This window comes from Psammomys obesus, unplaced genomic scaffold (genome assembly GCF_907164565.1).
Source record: "Psammomys obesus unplaced genomic scaffold, mPsaObe1.curated_primary_1811, whole genome shotgun sequence".
Taxonomy (NCBI): Eukaryota; Metazoa; Chordata; class Mammalia; order Rodentia; family Muridae; genus Psammomys; species Psammomys obesus.
The window spans coordinates 4764165-4783445 of record NW_026596152.1 but is presented as its reverse complement, the minus strand read 5'-3'; the positions used below and the strand labels follow the sequence as shown (position 1 = coordinate 4783445).

Genomic DNA, 19281 nt, shown 5'->3' with positions numbered 1-19281 from the left:
AGCCTCTTATTCAAGAATGAACTAAAAGCCCACACATATTGCAAACTCAGCAGCAAACCTTATTTAAGGCAATGCGATAGATAGAACTGGAAGTACGCCGTGAAGACTGGCAGCGTGGGAACGGGAACGAGGACACTCAAGGCCCTGGAGATTGTTTGGAGCATCCTTCTACAGGATTCAAGAGAAGAAGGGCTTGGGTGTGGGGGAGGATGTAATTGGGCAATTCGCTATTTTGACTGAGAGGCTTGGATTACGGAAGCCGGTGCTCACTGCTGGCATCCCATCAGCAATGCACCCACCTAATTTGAATAACATGCACACTGAATTATGCATAGGCATGAGATAGTGAAGAGAAAATTCTCTCTAAAAGCTCGTCTCTAGAACATAATTTTTCTTATAGCACATACATCCAAAATCAGTCTAGGCAGAACCAGCCCATTCCCCATAGTTTCTAGATTGTGTTCCGGGATTTGACTAGAAACAGAATTTTAACAGGCAGCTGCTCAGGGGGTAATTTATTTCCATTGTTTAAAGCAGGTGTATGCACAGCTCTGTGCATGCAAGGGAGGGGCTTAGTTTGCTAACAGCTCTCTGGAAGCATTATTCAGGAGGAGGGTATGCACGGGCCAAGCCAAGCAGTCTTCGGCTGCTAGGCTATCCCCTGTGGTTGCTTGCTTCAGTTCACCTTTTCCTCTTTCTTTGAGGATGGCAGTCTTGTTGTCCCTTGTGGGATACATTTGTCTCATATGGTTCATCCTGTTTTGTAGCGCTTATAATTGTGGGGAGGTACAACCCTGGACACTGTTCCTTCCTCGTGGTCAGAGATGGAAGTTCCAAAACAGAAGTGTTTGAGCCATGGACATATGTAATATTTAAAGTCAAGCAACTAGCTAATATCAGGGCAGGACAGGAAGAATCTCAGCATGTGCCACAGGCAAGGCTCTGCCGATGTCCTGAGCATAGCAAGGTGGGGAAGCTTTGGCAATGCCATAGAAAATTCAATAAAGTGATGTATATTTAGGATTGTGATCCAACTCTTCTGTGCATGCTACAAATAAAACTTTCTTCACTGGAACAAAAAAAAAATTCAATAAAGGGAGGGCAGCATGGGGGATTCAGAACTACAGAAAGGTCTTTTAAAAGGTGAACAAAAAGCATTTCTTATGGTGGTGACGGAAGCAGAATCAAGAGGGGAGAAAGCTGAGACTTCGGAGGCAGCCTGTAAATGTCTCGTTGCTGTAACAAAATATCTGAGAGGAGCAAGGTAAGGCAAGCTTTATTTTAGCTCAGAGTGTGAGGGCACTCATCATGGCACCAGGGGCTGAGACCACCAGCCACACTGCCCCCACGGTCAGACCACAGAGAGTGAGGAATACCTCTGCTCGGCACACTTCCTCCTTGGCATCCAGTCCAGGATTCTAGCACATTCTAGTGCTGTCCACACTCGGGGGGGGGGGGGGCATGTCAGTGAACCCATTCTAAATAACTCCTCATAGATGTGCCCAGAGGCTAGTTTCCAAGGTGGTTCTGAATTGCATCAGGCTGACACTATTAATCACCACAGTGACTCTTGAGAAGTCTTTCTGTAGTGCACAAAAAGAAAATGGCAAGTGGAGAGGAACACGAGGAACACGTGACTTTCGAAATGAGCGGAATGGTGGAGCGTCCGTTGTCAGGGAACTCTGATAGGGGTGAGGTGACTGTCACGGAGATTCAGAGACTTGGGGACAGGTGCAGAAGCAGCGTTTCTGCACAGGCGGGAGGGGTGTCTGTTGTCCCGGCGCGCGTGCCAGACAGACTTTTGCCTAGCTCAGCAGGGAAGGCAGACACAGGAGAAGGGTAGTGTAGTGAGGGAAGGGGGTCTCTCCCAGCGCTGCCACCTCGTCAGCAAAGGAGCAAACATGGCCCTCAGCTGGACGGGTAGATGAGAGAAGATGCCAAGCATTAGAAGAGACCAGCTGGAAGAGCGTAGGAAGGAAGGCCCTGCTCGCCTTTCCCTGAATGGCCATTTGGAGTAAATGGCGTGAATGGAAAAGGGAACTGGTCAACAGAGGTGTGTGTGGGGTGTGTGTGCAGGGTGTGTGGGATGTGTGTGTGTTTATCCAACCATTTTCAGTAAGTGGGTACACAGACTGAGAAGTGAGTTTAATCACCTCAGGGCTGTAGTTTTGCAATAACAATAAAATAGTGAAGGTCAAGAAAACATTACAAAGGTTGAGCCTGCACGGATTGTAAGGAAGAGCTGAGGAAGGCCTAAACAAAAGACAGGGACGATGAAGGATGATATGACCATCATGACGTCAAGGGGATCTTGGTACCCACACATTGGCGCATAGCCAGTCATCTCAATGACGTACTCACTCACACACCAAACTGCCCTCATTTCCATTCTAAAATATAAGAACTGCAGGCTCATACATGGAGGTACAGAATGACGGTGATGGGGGATGCAGGCATATTTAAGTCTTGGTTGTAGGAGGCCGTCATGCTGTGCCAAGTACTCCTGTTCCCTGACAAGCCTGGGTGATGCCTGGCTCTTGCCTCACTTGGGTAGATAACTGAGCGTCCTTACCCCCAGAAGCTTCACTCAGTGGTCAGCTCACAACATGTCCTCAGCCTTGCTTCCTGGATCTCTCTGGCATCTGAGATGCGGTGGGAGGAGCCTCTCCTGAAGATGGACAGCCTCCCCTTACAGATTCCCCTGAGCTCTTTCCTGCTGGGACGCCTCCTCCCCTTTGCCTTCACTTTGCTGAACATCCTCCTGGAATTTTGATGCTTTTCTTGGAAACATCCAAAAGAAGGGTCTCCAAACCAGTCTCTTCCCCTGTGAAAATATCCACAGTCTAGGAATGTGACCCATCCTGACACCATCCTGCCCTCACCTACCCTTTCTGCCACCCTCTGCTGCTCAGTGGCTTCCCAGTTTCGTGGTAATGTTCGATCCTTGTCTCCCCCCCACACACACACACACACAGACACATTTCTTCCTTCCTTTTCTTGTGATGTTGGGAGTTGAGACCAGGTGCTCTTGCCTGTCAATCAAGTTCTCTGCCACTGAACAAAATGCCCAGCCCTCCGCTCAACTTTTTCCTGCTACTCGCTGATTCATTTTTTTCCCCCTTAAGTTATGTCAGATCTGTGTTTTCACATTCCAGCCTTTGTGAGCTGGTGACCTGAACATTTGAGCACCTTCTCTGTAGCCCCTGGCCTGAGTCACCTCACTCTGATCCCTCCTGTGTGTGAGGGTACATGAGTGTTCGTGTGTGAGAGGATGCATGTGTGTGTGTGTGTGCATTAGAATGAATGTGTGTGTGGATGCATTCATGTGTTTGCTTGTGTGGATGCATGTATGTGTGCCTCACAGCAATAAATGTAATGATCACCACCTGTTGACTTGCTGAGCTCAAACCGCAGCAAAAGAAAACACACACATTCACCGGCAGAGATAAGGACAGATTGGTTTAAACTCTACACAGACCCCGGAAGAGGTGCCTAAAAGGCTTCTGGGTGCTAATAAATGGTAAACAAAGGCTCCAGCCTGCACACTACCTGCTCTTCGAGTGACTACAAACAAACCTCGGATTTCCTGGCCAGTTCTCCCTTGTGCAAAGGGAAGGCATGGAACCAGATGGCCCTTAGCCCTTCTTAACTTCCAGCCCTTACAATCACTACTCCCAAGCACCTTCCCTGGCCTGTGCCTGTTTCACGATCCTATGGCTCCCCCAAGTGCCCAAGGGGATGAATGGAACTGGAAAGAATGGCCATGTCTTATGCACTGCTTAATACTTACCAACCCTCCTACATGCGCCAGTTATCAGTAAACACCTGTTTGAGTTCTCACCCAAACACCATGAGATGGTTATTGATTTTCTTTGCATCCTACAGGTAAGGAAACAGACACATAGCTCAGGCAGGCTGAGCACATCCTAAGCTCTTCAGTCTCTGCACAGAGGGCAGCCAGTTGGTATCAGAAACTGACGTGGAAAGCCATGGGTGCAGCCAAGTGTGAAAGGACCTCCCTGCTCCCTACCTCTAGCCAGAAAGCATTTTAGAAGCCAGCCCTTCTACCCATGCTCGCCAGTCACTGTCCACTGTGAGGGAGCTGACAGGCTTCTCAGCCCTGCGGAAAGAAACATTTCACCTCAGGAGGTTTCCCCGGATCTGCCATCTCAGAGATATCTCCACAGCCAACCATGTTCACTGTAGCACTACACAAAACAGCCAAGGCAAGGAATCAGCCAAGGTGAAGAGAGGGTGGCTCACAGCTATCAGTAACCCGTTTCAGGGGACCCAGCACCCTCTTCTGATGTGCACAGGTGTCAGGCACGAATTTGCTGCACAAATATACACACAGACAAAGCACCCATACACAGAATAAAATAAATACATTAGAAAGTTAAAAACATCTATTTTTTAAATGGCACACCAAAAAGACACTGGTTTGCTTTGCCAGTGAGTGGTCTGGATGAGAGTATGCAGTTTCCTTTTGTCTTTTGTTCGTCGGGCTTTTGTTTACAGAGCAGGAGACAACTGTGTGTTCCAGACACACCTCAATCTGGTGATCCTCTGCATCAGCTTCCTGAGCATCGGGATTACAGGCATGTATACTGCATTGAGCCAAAGGTGTTGTTTTTGGTTGAACTGAGTTAAGAGAACCAGAATGAGGAACTTAGCAGTCACTGAACCTGACGGAATCCACTTCTGGCACATTCCACACCCCTCTCCCGAGGCTCTTTTTTCCAGGTTTCTGTTTCAGTGAAAGGTGCTCTTTGTGCTCTGCCTTTCTGTGGGGGAGAAGACAGCCCTGAAGTGTTACCTCCTTCTCTAGCCCATCCCCCGTGTTGACCTTCTAGCCTCCTCAGCAGTTGCTTCCTAGGTTGTCTGGAGCTGTCAGTTGCTCTTCATGGAAGTGTCGCTGCAGTCTGCTTCACACATCCTGCCAAACCAGAGCTCTCACGATTTGAAAAGAGCTGCTGATTTCTGTATTAGCTGTGCCTCCTGGGTATAAGAAGGTGAGCTTGCCATCCTGGCTAGGGAGCTTGTGCTGTGGATAATAAAAGGTACTGGGCTAATAATTAACAATAGCTCAGACTGACCTCAAACTAAGAGCGATCCTCCTGCTCCAGGCTCCTGAGTTCGGGGATAGCAGGTACGAGTTACCACACCTGGCTCCTTTGAATTCATAACCAGAAGCAGAATTACCGGATCAGAGATTTCTCAACTTGCAAGGACACACCACGCTGCACTCCCCCGGATGCCTTACCCATGCTCATAGGTTCATTTCCCGCCTGGTGTTCTTTTGTGGTGATAAGTGATATCCTAATTGATTTACATCTTCTAAGAAATGTTTTTCTAAAGTCTTTCCCCTTTTATTCATGTTGGCTATCTTATTGCTGTTGAGTTTTAAATTTTAAAAAATATTCTACATGCTATTTCTTTAGGCTTTAAAATATTGAAATTGTGTGTGTGTGTGTGTGTGTGTGTGTGTGTGTGTTTGTGTGTACACGTGAATGAGCACATGCTCACGCTATGTGAGTGGGTACCTGTGCAGGCCAGAAGAGGGCATCAGAGTCCCTAGAACTGGAGTTAGTCAGTTGTGTACTTCTTAATATGGGCACTGGGAATAGTCAGATCTTCTGCAAGAATGGCAATTTCTTTAAACCTCTGAGCCACCCCTCAACTGCATCTACATATTTTTATTATATCCATAATTTGAAAACATTTCTCCCATTCTGTAGGATGCCCATCACATTGTCTTGATGTACAGATTTTATCTTTGGTATTAGTCAGAAAATTATGGCCAAATCTAGTCAGTATTGTAATTCTTCACCTCATGTTTTCTTCTAAGCTCTTCGTAGTTTTGGATCATAGATCCAATCTGAGTTTTTGTGGAAGGTTCACAATACATATGGTTTTCCCAGCATCATAGAAAAGGCTGCCTTTTCTTACTGGTCCTAGAACTCATTTAAAAAAAAATCATTTGTTTGTATGCTTCTGTGCTTTCTATACTGCCCCATCAATGTATACATACATACATACATACATATATATATATATATATATATACACACACACACATATATATTTTTTTTTTACATCAGCACTTTCTATATTGTTTTTCTTGGATCCCCCGCCCCCCCTTTTAAGCAACTGTTCTTTGAGTTCCGGCTGCACTTTTCCTTTAGGTTGTATTTATATGTCTGTCTGAGTATACCCTATGTGTATGCATGCCTGTGGAGGACAGGAGGCAGCAGATGCCCAGAACTGGAGCTACTGTGGGGATTGCTAGCAGCCTGATACAAGTAGTGGGAACTAAACTCAGGTCCTCTGGAAGAACAACAGGAACTCTCAACTACTGAGCCCTCTCTATGTATAGATTGCTCTTTCCTTTTTGTAAAAACAAGCACCATTGAAATTTTAAGGGTTGGAGAGATGGCTCAGTGGTTAGGAGCACTACCTGCTTTTCCAGAGCACCCAGGTTTAATTCCCAGTACCCACATGGCAGCTCACAACTGTCTATAACTCCAATTCCAGGGGATCTGACACCCTTACACAGACATACAGGCACATAAAATAAACAAATCACTAAAAAGAAATTTAAAAGATTTTGTTAATAGCATTGAATCTATACTGTTTGGGAAAGTGTTGACTTTATGGATGAAATCACATGTATATAAAAAAAGAAAATTGTGTGTAATATTTAGGGGGAGAGCACCCTTCAAATTAAATTGAGAAACTGTTATGGAAATGTCTAGCTTTTGTAAAACTAAACAGTCCCTTTAAAATGCATGAAGATGGGCTAGGCACAGTGACTCATGCCTTTATTCCCAGCTCTTGGGGAGCAGAGGCAGGGAGATCTCTGTGACTTTGCCAGACTGGTCTACACTCTGTTCATTCATCCACCATATTGGTCTTCGAGAATGAACTCAGATCATCAGGCTGCAGGCCAAGTGTCTTCACTTGCCAAGCCATCTCAGTCTCATACTTTATTAATGTAGCCTACTAGTTTTATAAACTCATTTATCACCTGTAACAGCTTTTGTGTGAAATCTTTTGGAGATTTGTGTATATGATTCTATTACCTACAAGAACTTTACTTATTCTTAACATATTACTTATTTTCAACTTAGTTGCCTTTTCTTCCACTAATTATTGTCTGTGATTTCCAGTATCATACTGATACTAAGAGGAAACATTTTTAGTTCTTTTTCTTGGAGATTAATGCTGTTTTTATTTAAGACAGGGTCATGGCAAGTGCTGGGAGGCAGACAGGTAGATCTCTTTAAGTTCAAGGCCAGCCTGGTCTATAAAGTGAGTTCCAGGACAGCCAGGGCTGTTACATAGAGAAATAGTGTCTCGAAAAAACAAACCAAGACCTGAGACAAGCTCACATGTGACCTAGGCTGCTCTCCATCTCCCTATGTTGCTGAGAATGATCTGGAACTCCTAGCCCTCCTGTGTCTAGCTGGAGTGCTGGGGTCACAGGCACGGATGACAGCATTGGCCTTTCACTGTGGGCTTTTCTATGTGGTTTTCGTTATGTTGAATGTTCTCTTCTAAAAAGAGAAGTTGGAAGGTAGTCTGCTGCTCCATTACATCCCTTGAAAAATCACTTCAGTGGAGTGAACTGGCTTGCAACTGAGGCAGTTAAGTGTAGGGATATCTCAGTGACCTAAGACATTGACCACTGGGAGGGGGTCAGGTATTTCTTGGTAGGAGAGACAGAAAAGGCCAACTTGGACCAGCCTAGGAGGCAAGCACAGGGAAGGCCAATGTTCCTTAAAGTGGCCTGTCTGGAAAATTTCAATTCACATGTACATGATGGGGGCATCTAAAATAGAATTTACAATCAGGGTGAAGATCCACTCTTTCCTGCTCCCAGGATTGGCTCCTTCCTCCACTTGGACTCACTTAAAAAGAACCTGGGCTTCTTGAGCTCCGTGCTTTCTATCTCCATGTTCCAATCCTGTGCAGCACATTCTAGAACATTCCATGCTTTACTCTTACCTTTAATAAATAATATTTTCACTGTGTCTTAATACTTCTCCAAGACACAAAGAACCTGGACATCACATCACAGATCAACCCTGAGACTCCTCCAGTATCACAACAGTGAAGAAACTGCCTCCTGCTTTTAGCTCCATGTCAGAAGCAAACAATAGCTGACAGCACAGCTCCTGGAGGACCCTTTTTGCTCACTAGGCTCCATTATCACCCTTCTAATCAATATGGTACTGGCAATTACAGCCAGAGTAATAAGGCAGTGTAAGTTAAATTGATGATTAAAGAAGAAAATAAAATATTATTTGTAGGTGATTTGATGACATAAATACAAAATTGAAAACTATGAGTATTTTAGAAGCAAAAGGTGATATGAGGAAGAGGACAGGCAAAATAAACATCAAAATTCAGTTTCTCTGCACAAAATCACATTTATAATAATGCCCAGCAATATAAGTGGGTATTATAAGCATTAAGTATAATATATATCTCTTACTTTATGCTACATCTCCATAAAAATTGTAAATGCATTAAGACAGTAAAGACTTCAGAAAAGGGAGCTTTAACACTAGAGCATGCAGATGAAAATAAATAAATTTCATTAAAGTAATCTAGCCCACTACTAAAAAGAAACAGGGAAATAGCCAGTGTTTCCTATATTAGGAAGGTGTGTTTGTGTGGGAGGATGGTGTTGCCTGTATGATAGTGTTTGATTCTGTGTGTACCACCCAGCAGGAAGGAAACAGACATATCAAAGTAACATCTCTAGGGACCACTGGAATTTAATATAAACCTAGTGCAAATGTTGATTATATTTAATGCATATATACTAAGCCCCAGAGTAGCCATGTGAAAATAAAATCTAAATATATATGGTGAGAAATCAGTTCAAAACTTTAAATGCTACCTTAGAATAAATTTGAATATAGTAAATCAGGAAGATGAGAAAAAAAACTGCATTTGTAGATAACATTATTTGGTACATTGACAGCCTGAAGAATCTACTTTAAAACTATTAGAATAAATGAATTCAGTAGGATGATAGGATACAAGAACTATATGGAAAATGAGATATAACCCATGGACTTAAAATCAAAATTTGAAAGTAGGCCAAGAAAACAATCCTGCTCATAAGAGCATCAAAAAATATGCAGCAGTAAATCTATCAAATTGAAAAGTACAAAACACCACTTAGAATGAAATGATTTAAAGAAACTGGAAACAATTCTAATTGGTGGAAGACGAAGCCTTAAGAGGTAGGTGGACCCCCACACAACTCATCCACTAGTGCCCTCAGATTTATCTGTAGATGCAGCAAAGCTGTAAAGTTGAGGTACAAGGGACCCTGGAAAGGAAAACAGCAAAATAAAGTCAAAAGTTACTGCAAAACAATGGCAGTCAAGACAGAGACTGGGCAGAGGACCCTGAAGTCAGTCCAAATGCTTGTGACTAGGAAGTCATCAGCAACAGTGCGAAGAGTTCTTGACAAAGAAAAAATGACCTCAGCAGAGGTGCCAGGACAGTAGGATGTCACAGATGAAAGTATGAAGTGGTCTCTTCATTCATGCAATCTAAAAAAAAAAAAAAAAAAAAAAGGTAGCAAGTGGGACCCAGAGCCTTCAGAAGGTTCGAGATTAAAACATACACAAAGAAATATGCAAGTGAACAGTTACAAAAGGTGGAATATAAATGTTCAGAAAATTAACAGAAAAACAAGATGTGGCATGTTTATATAATGGCTGTTATCAGGTACCTAGGAAGGCTCACCTTAAATTTCCTCCCCTGGACTCAATAGCCTAGGCTGGTCTTGACCTTGAGAGCCTCCTGCTTCAGTATCCCCTGTGCTGGTACCACCATGGCCAGCTCCTCTCAGATTTTGAGATCATGAGGATCGCTGGTGCTCCGTATTTTTTTTCAGATATGTTAAAATATATTTCTGCTATTTTATGTATGCAGGTGTGCACATACCTGTGGAGGCTGCCAAGGCTGACATGGGGTGTCTTCCTCAATCACTCTTTATATTCATTGATTCATCTATGCATTTATTCATCCATCACTGATTTTTTTTGTTTGTTTGTTTGTTTTTTGGTTTTATACTACATGTACAGCTCACTGATTTGGGTAGACCAGCAAGCCCCAAGAATCCTGTCTACAGCATTCAAGAATAGCTATGTGCTGCTGCACTTGAATCTTCCTCTTTTAACCTGGGACCTAAAGAGTCAAACTCAGGTCCTCATGCTTGGCAAGCAAGGGCTTCAATGACTGAGCCATCTCCCCAGCACTAACACGGATATTTTAAATTGTCAATGAAATGGTCACAGCAATCATAATGGAAACTGCTGGCTGCCTGTAAAATTTCTACATGCATATGTAACAACTGTGGGGCAGGACCTGTGGTTTTTAAGTCCTTATAAACAGATGTAATGTGAATACAACTCTGAGGTAGACAGGAAAGGACAGTACTGATGCCTCAGACCTACATACAGCTTAAGTGTACTAAACAATTGGCTGGCTCATTCATGTAAAACATAAAAAAGGTAACTGGCCAAGAACTAGATAAAAACCACTGCTAAGGCCTTCCAGATAAGATGGCCAGCCAGGGTTCCAAACACGCCCTCACAGCCATGCAGCTACACAACTGGGCTGTTATCAATCCAAACTCAAAGGCAGCTTGAAGCTCCTCTTCTGCAGCCTGTGCATAATGCTCGTGAAGGCGGTATCTTAAAATGAAGCCCCAAGTGCTGTAATTAACATAAGGACCCAGGGTTCTCAGGTAACCTCACCCCTGTCTGTAATGGATGACCAAACCCACTAAGTTCGCCGAAACCCCACCTTCAACTCCCACGACAGCGGAGCAGGTCCTGATGCCGTTTACAAGGACAGGACCTCCAACAGCTTCTCAATCACACTTTAAAGGGGACAGGGTCTTTATCAGTAGCGTGGGGGAGGGGCATATGTGCCAGTGTGTGCCAGTGCATGCCTGGGGAGGTCAGAGGACGCTTGCAGGTGTTGGTTCTCTCTTTCAACTATATGGGTCCTGGGGACTCAACTCAAGGCTTCAGGCATGGTGGCGAGTCCCTCCATCTACACAGAGGAACTACAGGTAGTAGTTTTAAACTAACATTGTTATAGTCTTGGGTTTGAGTCTCTCAGCTGTTTCTTGCTATTACCTGAGATACAGAACTGAATTCTGTCTCTTCTGAGCCCTTACTATTCTATTTAGAAAAGAGCATCCTTGATTGATTTCAGTGAGTTGTACTCAGAATCAGAAAAAAAAAAAAAAAAAAAAAAAAACCCCAAGGTAAAGTCCTATGAAACTTGGAAGTGCAGTCTGTCCCTCCTGCCACCCTGGGCAGGGATGTAAAACTCTGAGATACTGTTTCCCTCAGTAGCCGACACTTAGCTGAGGAGCAGACACAGGACACCGGACATGGTGCTCAACTATATAATCAGGTAGGCATTGACTGCTGTGAAAACAGAGCAGAAAAATTCAGCGCTGGCTACTTCCTGCCATTTCCAGGCACCTGTGGCTTTTTGGTCACTTCCATTGCCTCACTCCAATAGGCTCCCCAGGCATGACCCCTATAGCTCTTTTTTCTCAGGTAGCAGTAAGAGAGCACAACTAACCTCTCACCTGGGTGTCTCAGCATCAGGAGCCTGGCTGGCAACTCAGGGGTCCTAAGGTCACACCTATCAACCCTGACACAGGTAGATCCTCACCTGCTTCCTGCAGCATCCATAGCAAGGTAGTTTGGGACACCCAACCAAGTACAAGCTCAAAAAGACTGCACCACAGCAGCTGAGAGCAAAAGCAAGCTGTGCCACACTGTGGTCAGGGAACAAGCAGAGAAAGAGGAGGAAAAAGAAATATCCAGAAACTTCTGAAAGAAGGTAACGCTTCTGTAAATGAAATGCACAGATAATTTAATGTCATTTTTCTGGACTTTCTTTCTCAGGGTATGACTGCAGAAAATCAAATTACAAGGCCATCATCACAACCTAGATTTATTACAACTGACCTGCAGGCAAAGGGTAGACGATTCCATAAACATGTGGACTCCATGGCTATGTCTTAAATAGAGGAGGGATTCAAACAAGAATACAGGATAAAATATTCCAAAGCTCCAAGAAGCAGTTATGTTACTGAGCTACATTTTTACAGACAAATAAGGCAATATCCCTGCACATCAGCTTTTTGATAATTTTTATATACTTTCATATGGTACAAGAGAAAAATAACCAGAGCTCACAATGTACAGTTCTTACACTATTTTCACAGTTTGTGAACACTATACACCCTTTTGTTTTAATAAAGATACATTGTAATAAATTCCTTGCCCTTAAGTTTATAGTTTATAATAATCTATGATTAATACACTAAAATTGCCTTTTTATGTGGTCACCCACGCAGAAAGTGAGATAGCTCCTGGACAGTCAGAATTGCTTTGATCTCCATTTGCATAATGGCAGAGTGAGGCTATACTGAGCCAGACAGGAAGGTGACAGCAGAGAAACAAATTCCTCTTCAGTCCTGGGAGCAATGGAGGACGATGGCTTGGTGCAGCTTAAGAAGACATGCAGTAATGCCTCCTTGTGGAACACAGAGAGTCTAAGGATTAGGGAGCCCGGGGTAGAATGGGGAAATTAGGCAAGTGGACCACGAGATAAATCATGTTTAAATTCTGCAATGAATAGGGATGTAACTTTGAACAGCACCATTCTCCCTTTGTCGTCTGATAGTGTATGAGTGCCCCCCTGGAGACACAGCAGTGCCCACCAGGTTAGCTCTGGAAGGGCATCACCTGCATGGCAGACTACCTACGTGCTGCTTGACTGCTATGCAGAGCCTGATTGATGTTCAGTGCCTGGCTAATGGGTAAGTGACGATGCGCAGCACAGGAGGTGAAGTGGCTTCTTTTCATTTTGTCATGGGGGGGGGCGCAGAGGTGGGTAAAACTCCACTTCCAAGGGAGATAATGAATTGGTGGAGGGCCCAGTAAGTGACACGCCTATCTGAAAGGCTGCTGTTTCAGATCTTCATTCTGCTCAAATGTGCCTCTCCAACAGACTGTCTCGTTCTCACTTACAACTTCAACTGGGCCCGGTCATCTCAGCTTTTTGAACATCAGAGCACTGGAGAGATTCAGGGCTACAAATACATGGTAAGTAGCATCCCTGATAATCTTAGGGGTTCCAATGTGAAAACAAGGCAGAATACTGAATTGAGCAAAAGTCAAGTGATTTCAACAAATTGAGGGGAGAGGAACAAGTTAGAAACTGAAGACCTGGCCCATGATGGCAAGAAGCAAAGAATTGTGATTTGGTGTTTTGCTGCCTACAGGAAATCTTCATCTAATCATCAAGGCACATTGCTACTAGCTACTTCTCCCTGTTAGTGAGTTATGATGGCTCAAGTACCAGGCTTGGGGCCATGGGGAAATCTATAGCTGCTATAAGCTGTTCTGGAGAAGACACCAGAATCAAAAACATCTGTAAACTTTGCCCTCAGTACTGTTTCCTTCGTTCAGTCCTGGCGGTTGGTGGCAGGCAGAGCATCAAGTTGGCAGCACCCTTCTATGACAAGTGGCAGACTCCTGTGTCTTCCTAGTGATGAGCAGGGCTGGAAAAGGACAAAGAACACATTCTGTCCTGTCTCAGTGTTTTAATGTTCACCTTTCTGAGCGCAACATGGTTTTGGTAAAGATAGATTCATTCTAATTTAACATGATATTTTGAACAGGAAAGTTGGCTGCGCACATCGATGCCCAAACATCGACTGTGACTGTAAAGCAACAGAACATCCGATCAGTAAATATCCTGCACTTAGTGAGACAAGGAAATCCCTCCTTTGTCTCCCAGCTCCAGAAGGCAATATGTTTCACTGGCTCTTCTCACTCTGCCCAGGTCTCTATGTTCTGACATAGTACATCCATCACTGTGTTCTTCCAGGCTTTGGAAGTCTCACAAAACACCATTCCAGTAGCTGCGTCTCCAGGTTTGAGTCTAGAAATGAATTTAAAGTGTGATCTAATCACAGTCAACAACTTGATCGTACTGACTTCCACACGTCATGAATATGTTCATCACAAAAGAGCAGGATGAGGTCTCTCTGACCAGCACTAACACTGTGATCAGTCAGGTATTACAGGGATGCACATTCTAGGTGACAGAAGTATACAGACATGATGGAAACGAACACCAATCTTATTGCACATGGTGTTTGGGCGAGCAATAAAAACACTGTGGTACAGGATGAAAACTCTATGTCTTGCTTCCTCTCAGCCCTTTTTTCTAGAGTCTGATGTAGCAGCAGTATCAGTCGACATACATGGGAGAGCTGGGAGTAGCTGGCATCTGATCCAGGATTTTACAAACATAGCATGCGACCTCGACGGCACGTTCTTCATACATCAGAATAAAGGGATGTTTCTGCAAGAAAATTGAACAGAGACAAAAACAGTTGGATCACAGCCCTAACTCAATCTTTCTCAATTTCTATACAACACAGCACTACAAGCTTCCAACTGCATACGGCTTCAAGTATACCACAGGAAAGGCATTTATCACCTGTACATTTTGGTGGATGCTGACGCCCCAAGTATGAGAAACTAGGTTACCATCTAGAGGTTCCAACCTGGCAGTGAGGTCTCAAAACTTATCTGTGTACAGAAGTATTTGCTGAGGAAGAAAGCAGAACTGTTTGTTTCTCAGCATAAAGTTATACCACCTGAGAGGCAAGAACTACAGGAGTCTCAGTCCAGCCTCTTATGACACCAGAGGAAATCCCAAGCCTCCACTTCCCCCATTAGTAGGTCAAAAATCTTTCAAAGAAGTTTTCAGTTTCAAACCTTCTGATTTCTATTTAAAAAAAAGGGCCAAGAGAGACATTCCCTGTGTTCTCTAGAGCTCCATAGCCTGGGATCTCCTTCAGTAAGCCCTCTTTTTGTTCTCTGTCACTATAAACAAGATTTCCTACAATTTTTCTGGTTATATCACCTGGGTATCTTTATAGTCATTATTGGGTTGAACACAAGTTTCGCTTAACAGCCTTGGAAAGCCCTAAATGTGATAAGCAATCTAATGTTTTCTTAAAACATTCCCACATCATTGGACCACAGATATTACCTTCTTCTCTGCTCAGAGGAAAGCCACACAAAGGAGACTGCTTATCATGAGATGAATGACAACTTCTCAAAGAAATGTGAATTGGCAGAGTGACGTGGATTAGCAGAGGGAGAGTAAGCATTAATGAATAAAATTTCCACTAACTTTGTCCTACAGGGGAATTACTGATACTTCTATGTAGTGGAATGCTTTAGGAGAATTTTCTAACATGTTAAGACCAAATTCTTTTTATGGGAAATGAGCTAGGAAATTAGACGGGAAAAGTGTAATCATCAGTTTCCTCTGATTAAAGCGTGCTGTCTGAAACACTCTCCGAGGCCAAGCCTCTCTATGGAGGTGAACTGGCTTCAGGGTCCATACTCACCAGAAGTTCTTTATACTTTGGCCTTTTGGATTCGTCCTTCGTAAGGCTAAAATAACATAAAAGTAACAGTGTTAACACGAAGTCACAATGATCTACTTGTTTTGCTTTTTACAGATGAAAGCAGGACCTAGTCAAGGTCATCTTTGGCTATATAGAAAGTTCAAAGCTAGCATGGGTTACATAAGGCTTTAAACAAAGATCTTTTGGCATACTAAAAAACAAAAACCATAGGACACTTATAGTCAGCACTGCTACCTATTTTAGCACAGAAAGAAACAAGGATAAAATGTAACAGTACTATACATACATATATAAAATAAAACCATGGAGGAGATCCAGGGATCTGCAGAGGTGATGAAATGGCTCAGTGATTAAAAGCACTGCCCTATGAGGATGCTGCCTTAAATTCAGGTCCTTAGAACCCAAGGGAAAAGCTGTATGCAGTAGCTCACACATGTACGACCTACAGTCCAAAGATATGGAAGACAAAGGCAGGAGAATCACCCAAAAGCTTGTGTACCAGTTAGCCTGGAGTACACGGCGCAGTGGCAGAAACAAGAGACCCTGCCTCACAAAACAAGGTAAAAGGTGAGAATGAAGTCCCAAAAGTTGTTCTGTGACCTTCACATGAGTGCTGTGGCACCCATGTGGCTGTACACAACACCTACAAATAAACATTTTAAAAAAGAGTCTGAGATATATGTTAGATTCTTTTAAGCAATTATTTCATTAAATTGGAATATACAGAATGGCCAAGCTTATGGAACTATACAACTGCATATGATAAGTGAAAATTAGTAAAAACACACTGTTTTCAGTGAGGAGAGGGAACCAGCCAACTGTCACCCACAAGCTTTTTTTCTACTTAGTTCTCAAGTCATTCCATTCCCTTTCTGAAAAATCACAACAGGAAAAATTTGGTCAGAGAAGATAAAAGAGACTTGAAAACATCTGTCAACAAACACTTTTTCATATGCAAAAAGAGGACAAAGTTAGACCCTTCAATAATAGTCTTATAAAACCCAGAGAGAGCCAGGAGAGGTGGTGCACGCCCCTAATCCCAGCACTCAGGGAGGCAGAAGCAGGCGGTTCTCTGTGAGTTCAAGGTCAGCCTGGTCTACAAAGTGAGTTCAAGATAGCCAAGGCTACACAGAGAAACGCTGCCTTGCAAAACCAAAATAAATAAATAGAGAAATAAATAAAACCCCAGAGAGAGTACAGAGAGATGGCATTCCTATAGGAACAAAAGCACGCTCAAGAATACATAAAGTATCTTTAAATCATGTTGAATAAAATGAGCAATTATCAAGACTGTTTAAATGCTAACCTAAAAAGGCTTCTTAAAATAGAATGTAACAGTGCCAGCAGCAGCTATAGATATTTATTCTTTGCTTGTGATCTGCATGTATGTATGTGGGTACATGTGCATGTATACCTGTCTGCGGAGGGCAGAGGCTGACAGTTTTCCTCATTCTCTACCTCGTTTAGTAAGGAGAGGCCTCCCTCTGAAGCCAGAGCTCACTGTTTCCGTAGTCTAGTCAGTCACTTTGCCCTATCTCCATGTCAAAGTACTGGCATTACAAAGCAGGTCATCTCGCCCACCTGGTTCTTAACGGGTTCTGGGGATTAGATGTAGTCTTCATATCTGCACAGCAACTGCTTCATTCACTGAGGTATCTCCCCAGCCCCACATACACTATTCTTAGATGCCATGTACATGTAAGAAGAACTGTTAAAGCAGACAACAAGAACAGGCATGGAGTTCCTGCCCTCTTTGGAATGGGATTACAGAAAACCAATATATTCATTTCAGCATAAGAATGTACGCTTTGGGCCTGACTAACTCACATGCCCATACCCTACACCAGCTATGCTCTAGGTTTTACCAGGGCAAAGATTTTACTATTCAGTTACTGAACAGTAAAAGCATCCAAGTGATGCTGGTACAACCTCATCGTAAGATCACCAGTGTAACCAAGACATTTAACCTGGTAACTTGTACTGAGGATGGGTGATCTGGAGACAGGTGTTTCTCCATCACTCACAGCTGCTTTTCACCAATACCTGTAGTAAAATAAGAGGGTGACGCCTCTTCATGCTGGCTGGAACTTCTATACAGCAGTGACTCATAGTCCTAGCTAGGGTAATATAACAAAGGCCTCTTTCTCTATGTAAAGTATGTGTGTAATTGCGATTGAGTTGTCAGACTGTTCTCCCCACTTGTGTAAATAGTTACTTACCACAAGTTGACAAAGTTGATGAAACTGGGGGAGAATTCCCTTTCTTCAGAGTTACTCAACTGTGGAGGGTCTCCTTTCACCACTTGTGTTAGCTGATCAAATACACTATTCCACTTTGGATAAGGAAATCGGCCTGTGGCCAACTCATACTACAGAGAAACGGAAAAAGACACCAGGCATGATTTACTACTCCCTGCTGGAAGAGTGATGTCAATCCAAACATCCAGCAGAATTATTTTAAAGCCCTCCCTCAAACTCTGTCACTCTAGGGAGGAATCTTTAGACCATGAGGCTTAGTGAAAGACATAATGTAGGAGTGTGCCTTGAACTATGGGCGAATGTCAAATCTTGGATCTAGGGTCACCTACACCTCCATAAAGCAGGACCAGCCCTTTGTATGAAAGGCTCTGGAAGGTTCAGCCCAGAACTTCTACAGAAAATATTTTCATACTCTGTAGCTGCCTGCATGGGAGTTCTCAGTCCAAAACAGTGGCCAGATTCCTTTATAAAGTAAAAAGAATATTGAATGAGTGAAAACCCATTCATTAAACTGATTCCAGAGGAAAGGGTATACAAATCCTGTAGCTACTTCAACCACACCCAGGCTTTACAATTACTGAAGAAATCAAGTCAGGCTTACAGATCCAATAAAGGGCTCACAACAGTATCAGGAAAGCATACAGTATCATGAACAAATCTCAACAGTATCATGGCCCAAAATATTGGAAAAAAGCCAGTGTGTCTAACACTGGCCTGGCTCTAATCTGAAACTCAATGAAAACCAAGGAACTTTACTTTTCCAAGACATGAAACTAGTTTACCCCATGGTGTCATAAGCCCACTGTGCATGCTTTGACAGAATGCTGACCAATGAGAATGAGGCTCCAAACTGGTACAGGGGGAGAAGAGGAGCATAGCTTTGGCTGAAGTTTCTTTTCAGTAAAACTGAAAATGCTTTGAAAGGGTAAACCTTACCCATTAGGAATATTCTCACTGGAGGACAGGTTGGAATAAGAAGGAAAAGCCTGCATTATACAGTAAAGAAGTACTTACTTTAAGACTATCCTATGAAAATCATCAAGGAAACAATCCTAAGTACTGAAATACTTTGCTAAAGCCGCTTAAAGGGACTTGTGTAAATACAACGTTTCTATGTTAAAACCGTGTACAGGTTTGGGGGTATGATCTGGTGATAGAACTCTCACCTACTATGCCTAAAAGGCCTTGGTAGAATAGCCACCCTTCCTCCCCTACAAAACAAAACAAAACAACTTTTATTAAACAAAATTTCTCTTTAGTACAGAAGCACATACTTGTTCTAGCTGTGTGTACAGAGATGCACACGGGTTTGTTTGCATGATTTGTACATGCAGGTACACATGGACACATTTCTGTACGTACATGAGCATGTAGGTATGAAGAGGTATTGCTCCTCAGGCATCATCCGTGTGTCTCATTTTGTTTTATTTTGAGACAGGGTCTCTCTGTGAGCAAGACTTCACCAAGGAGGTTACAGGCTGGCCACTAGCAAACCACAAGGGTGCGCCAGTC

General features: G+C 43.3%; 1 protein-coding gene across 2 annotated transcripts in view; it reads right to left on the bottom strand.

The window, feature by feature from the left end:
- Positions 1–11908: 11908 nt before the first annotated feature.
- The window catches only part of Map2k4 (mitogen-activated protein kinase kinase 4), a 96277-nt gene continuing 88904 nt past the window's right edge, over positions 11909–19281 (bottom strand). For both annotated transcript variants that reach the window (XM_055594221.1, XM_055594222.1), the window contains 3 exons: positions 17731–17879; positions 15491–15536; positions 11909–14430 (listed from right to left, as the gene is read on the bottom strand). In XM_055594221.1, coding sequence (XP_055450196.1) covers positions 14317–14430; positions 15491–15536; positions 17731–17879 — 309 coding nt within the window. In that variant the 3' untranslated portion in view covers positions 11909–14316. The remainder of the gene's footprint in view (positions 14431–15490; positions 15537–17730; positions 17880–19281) is intronic.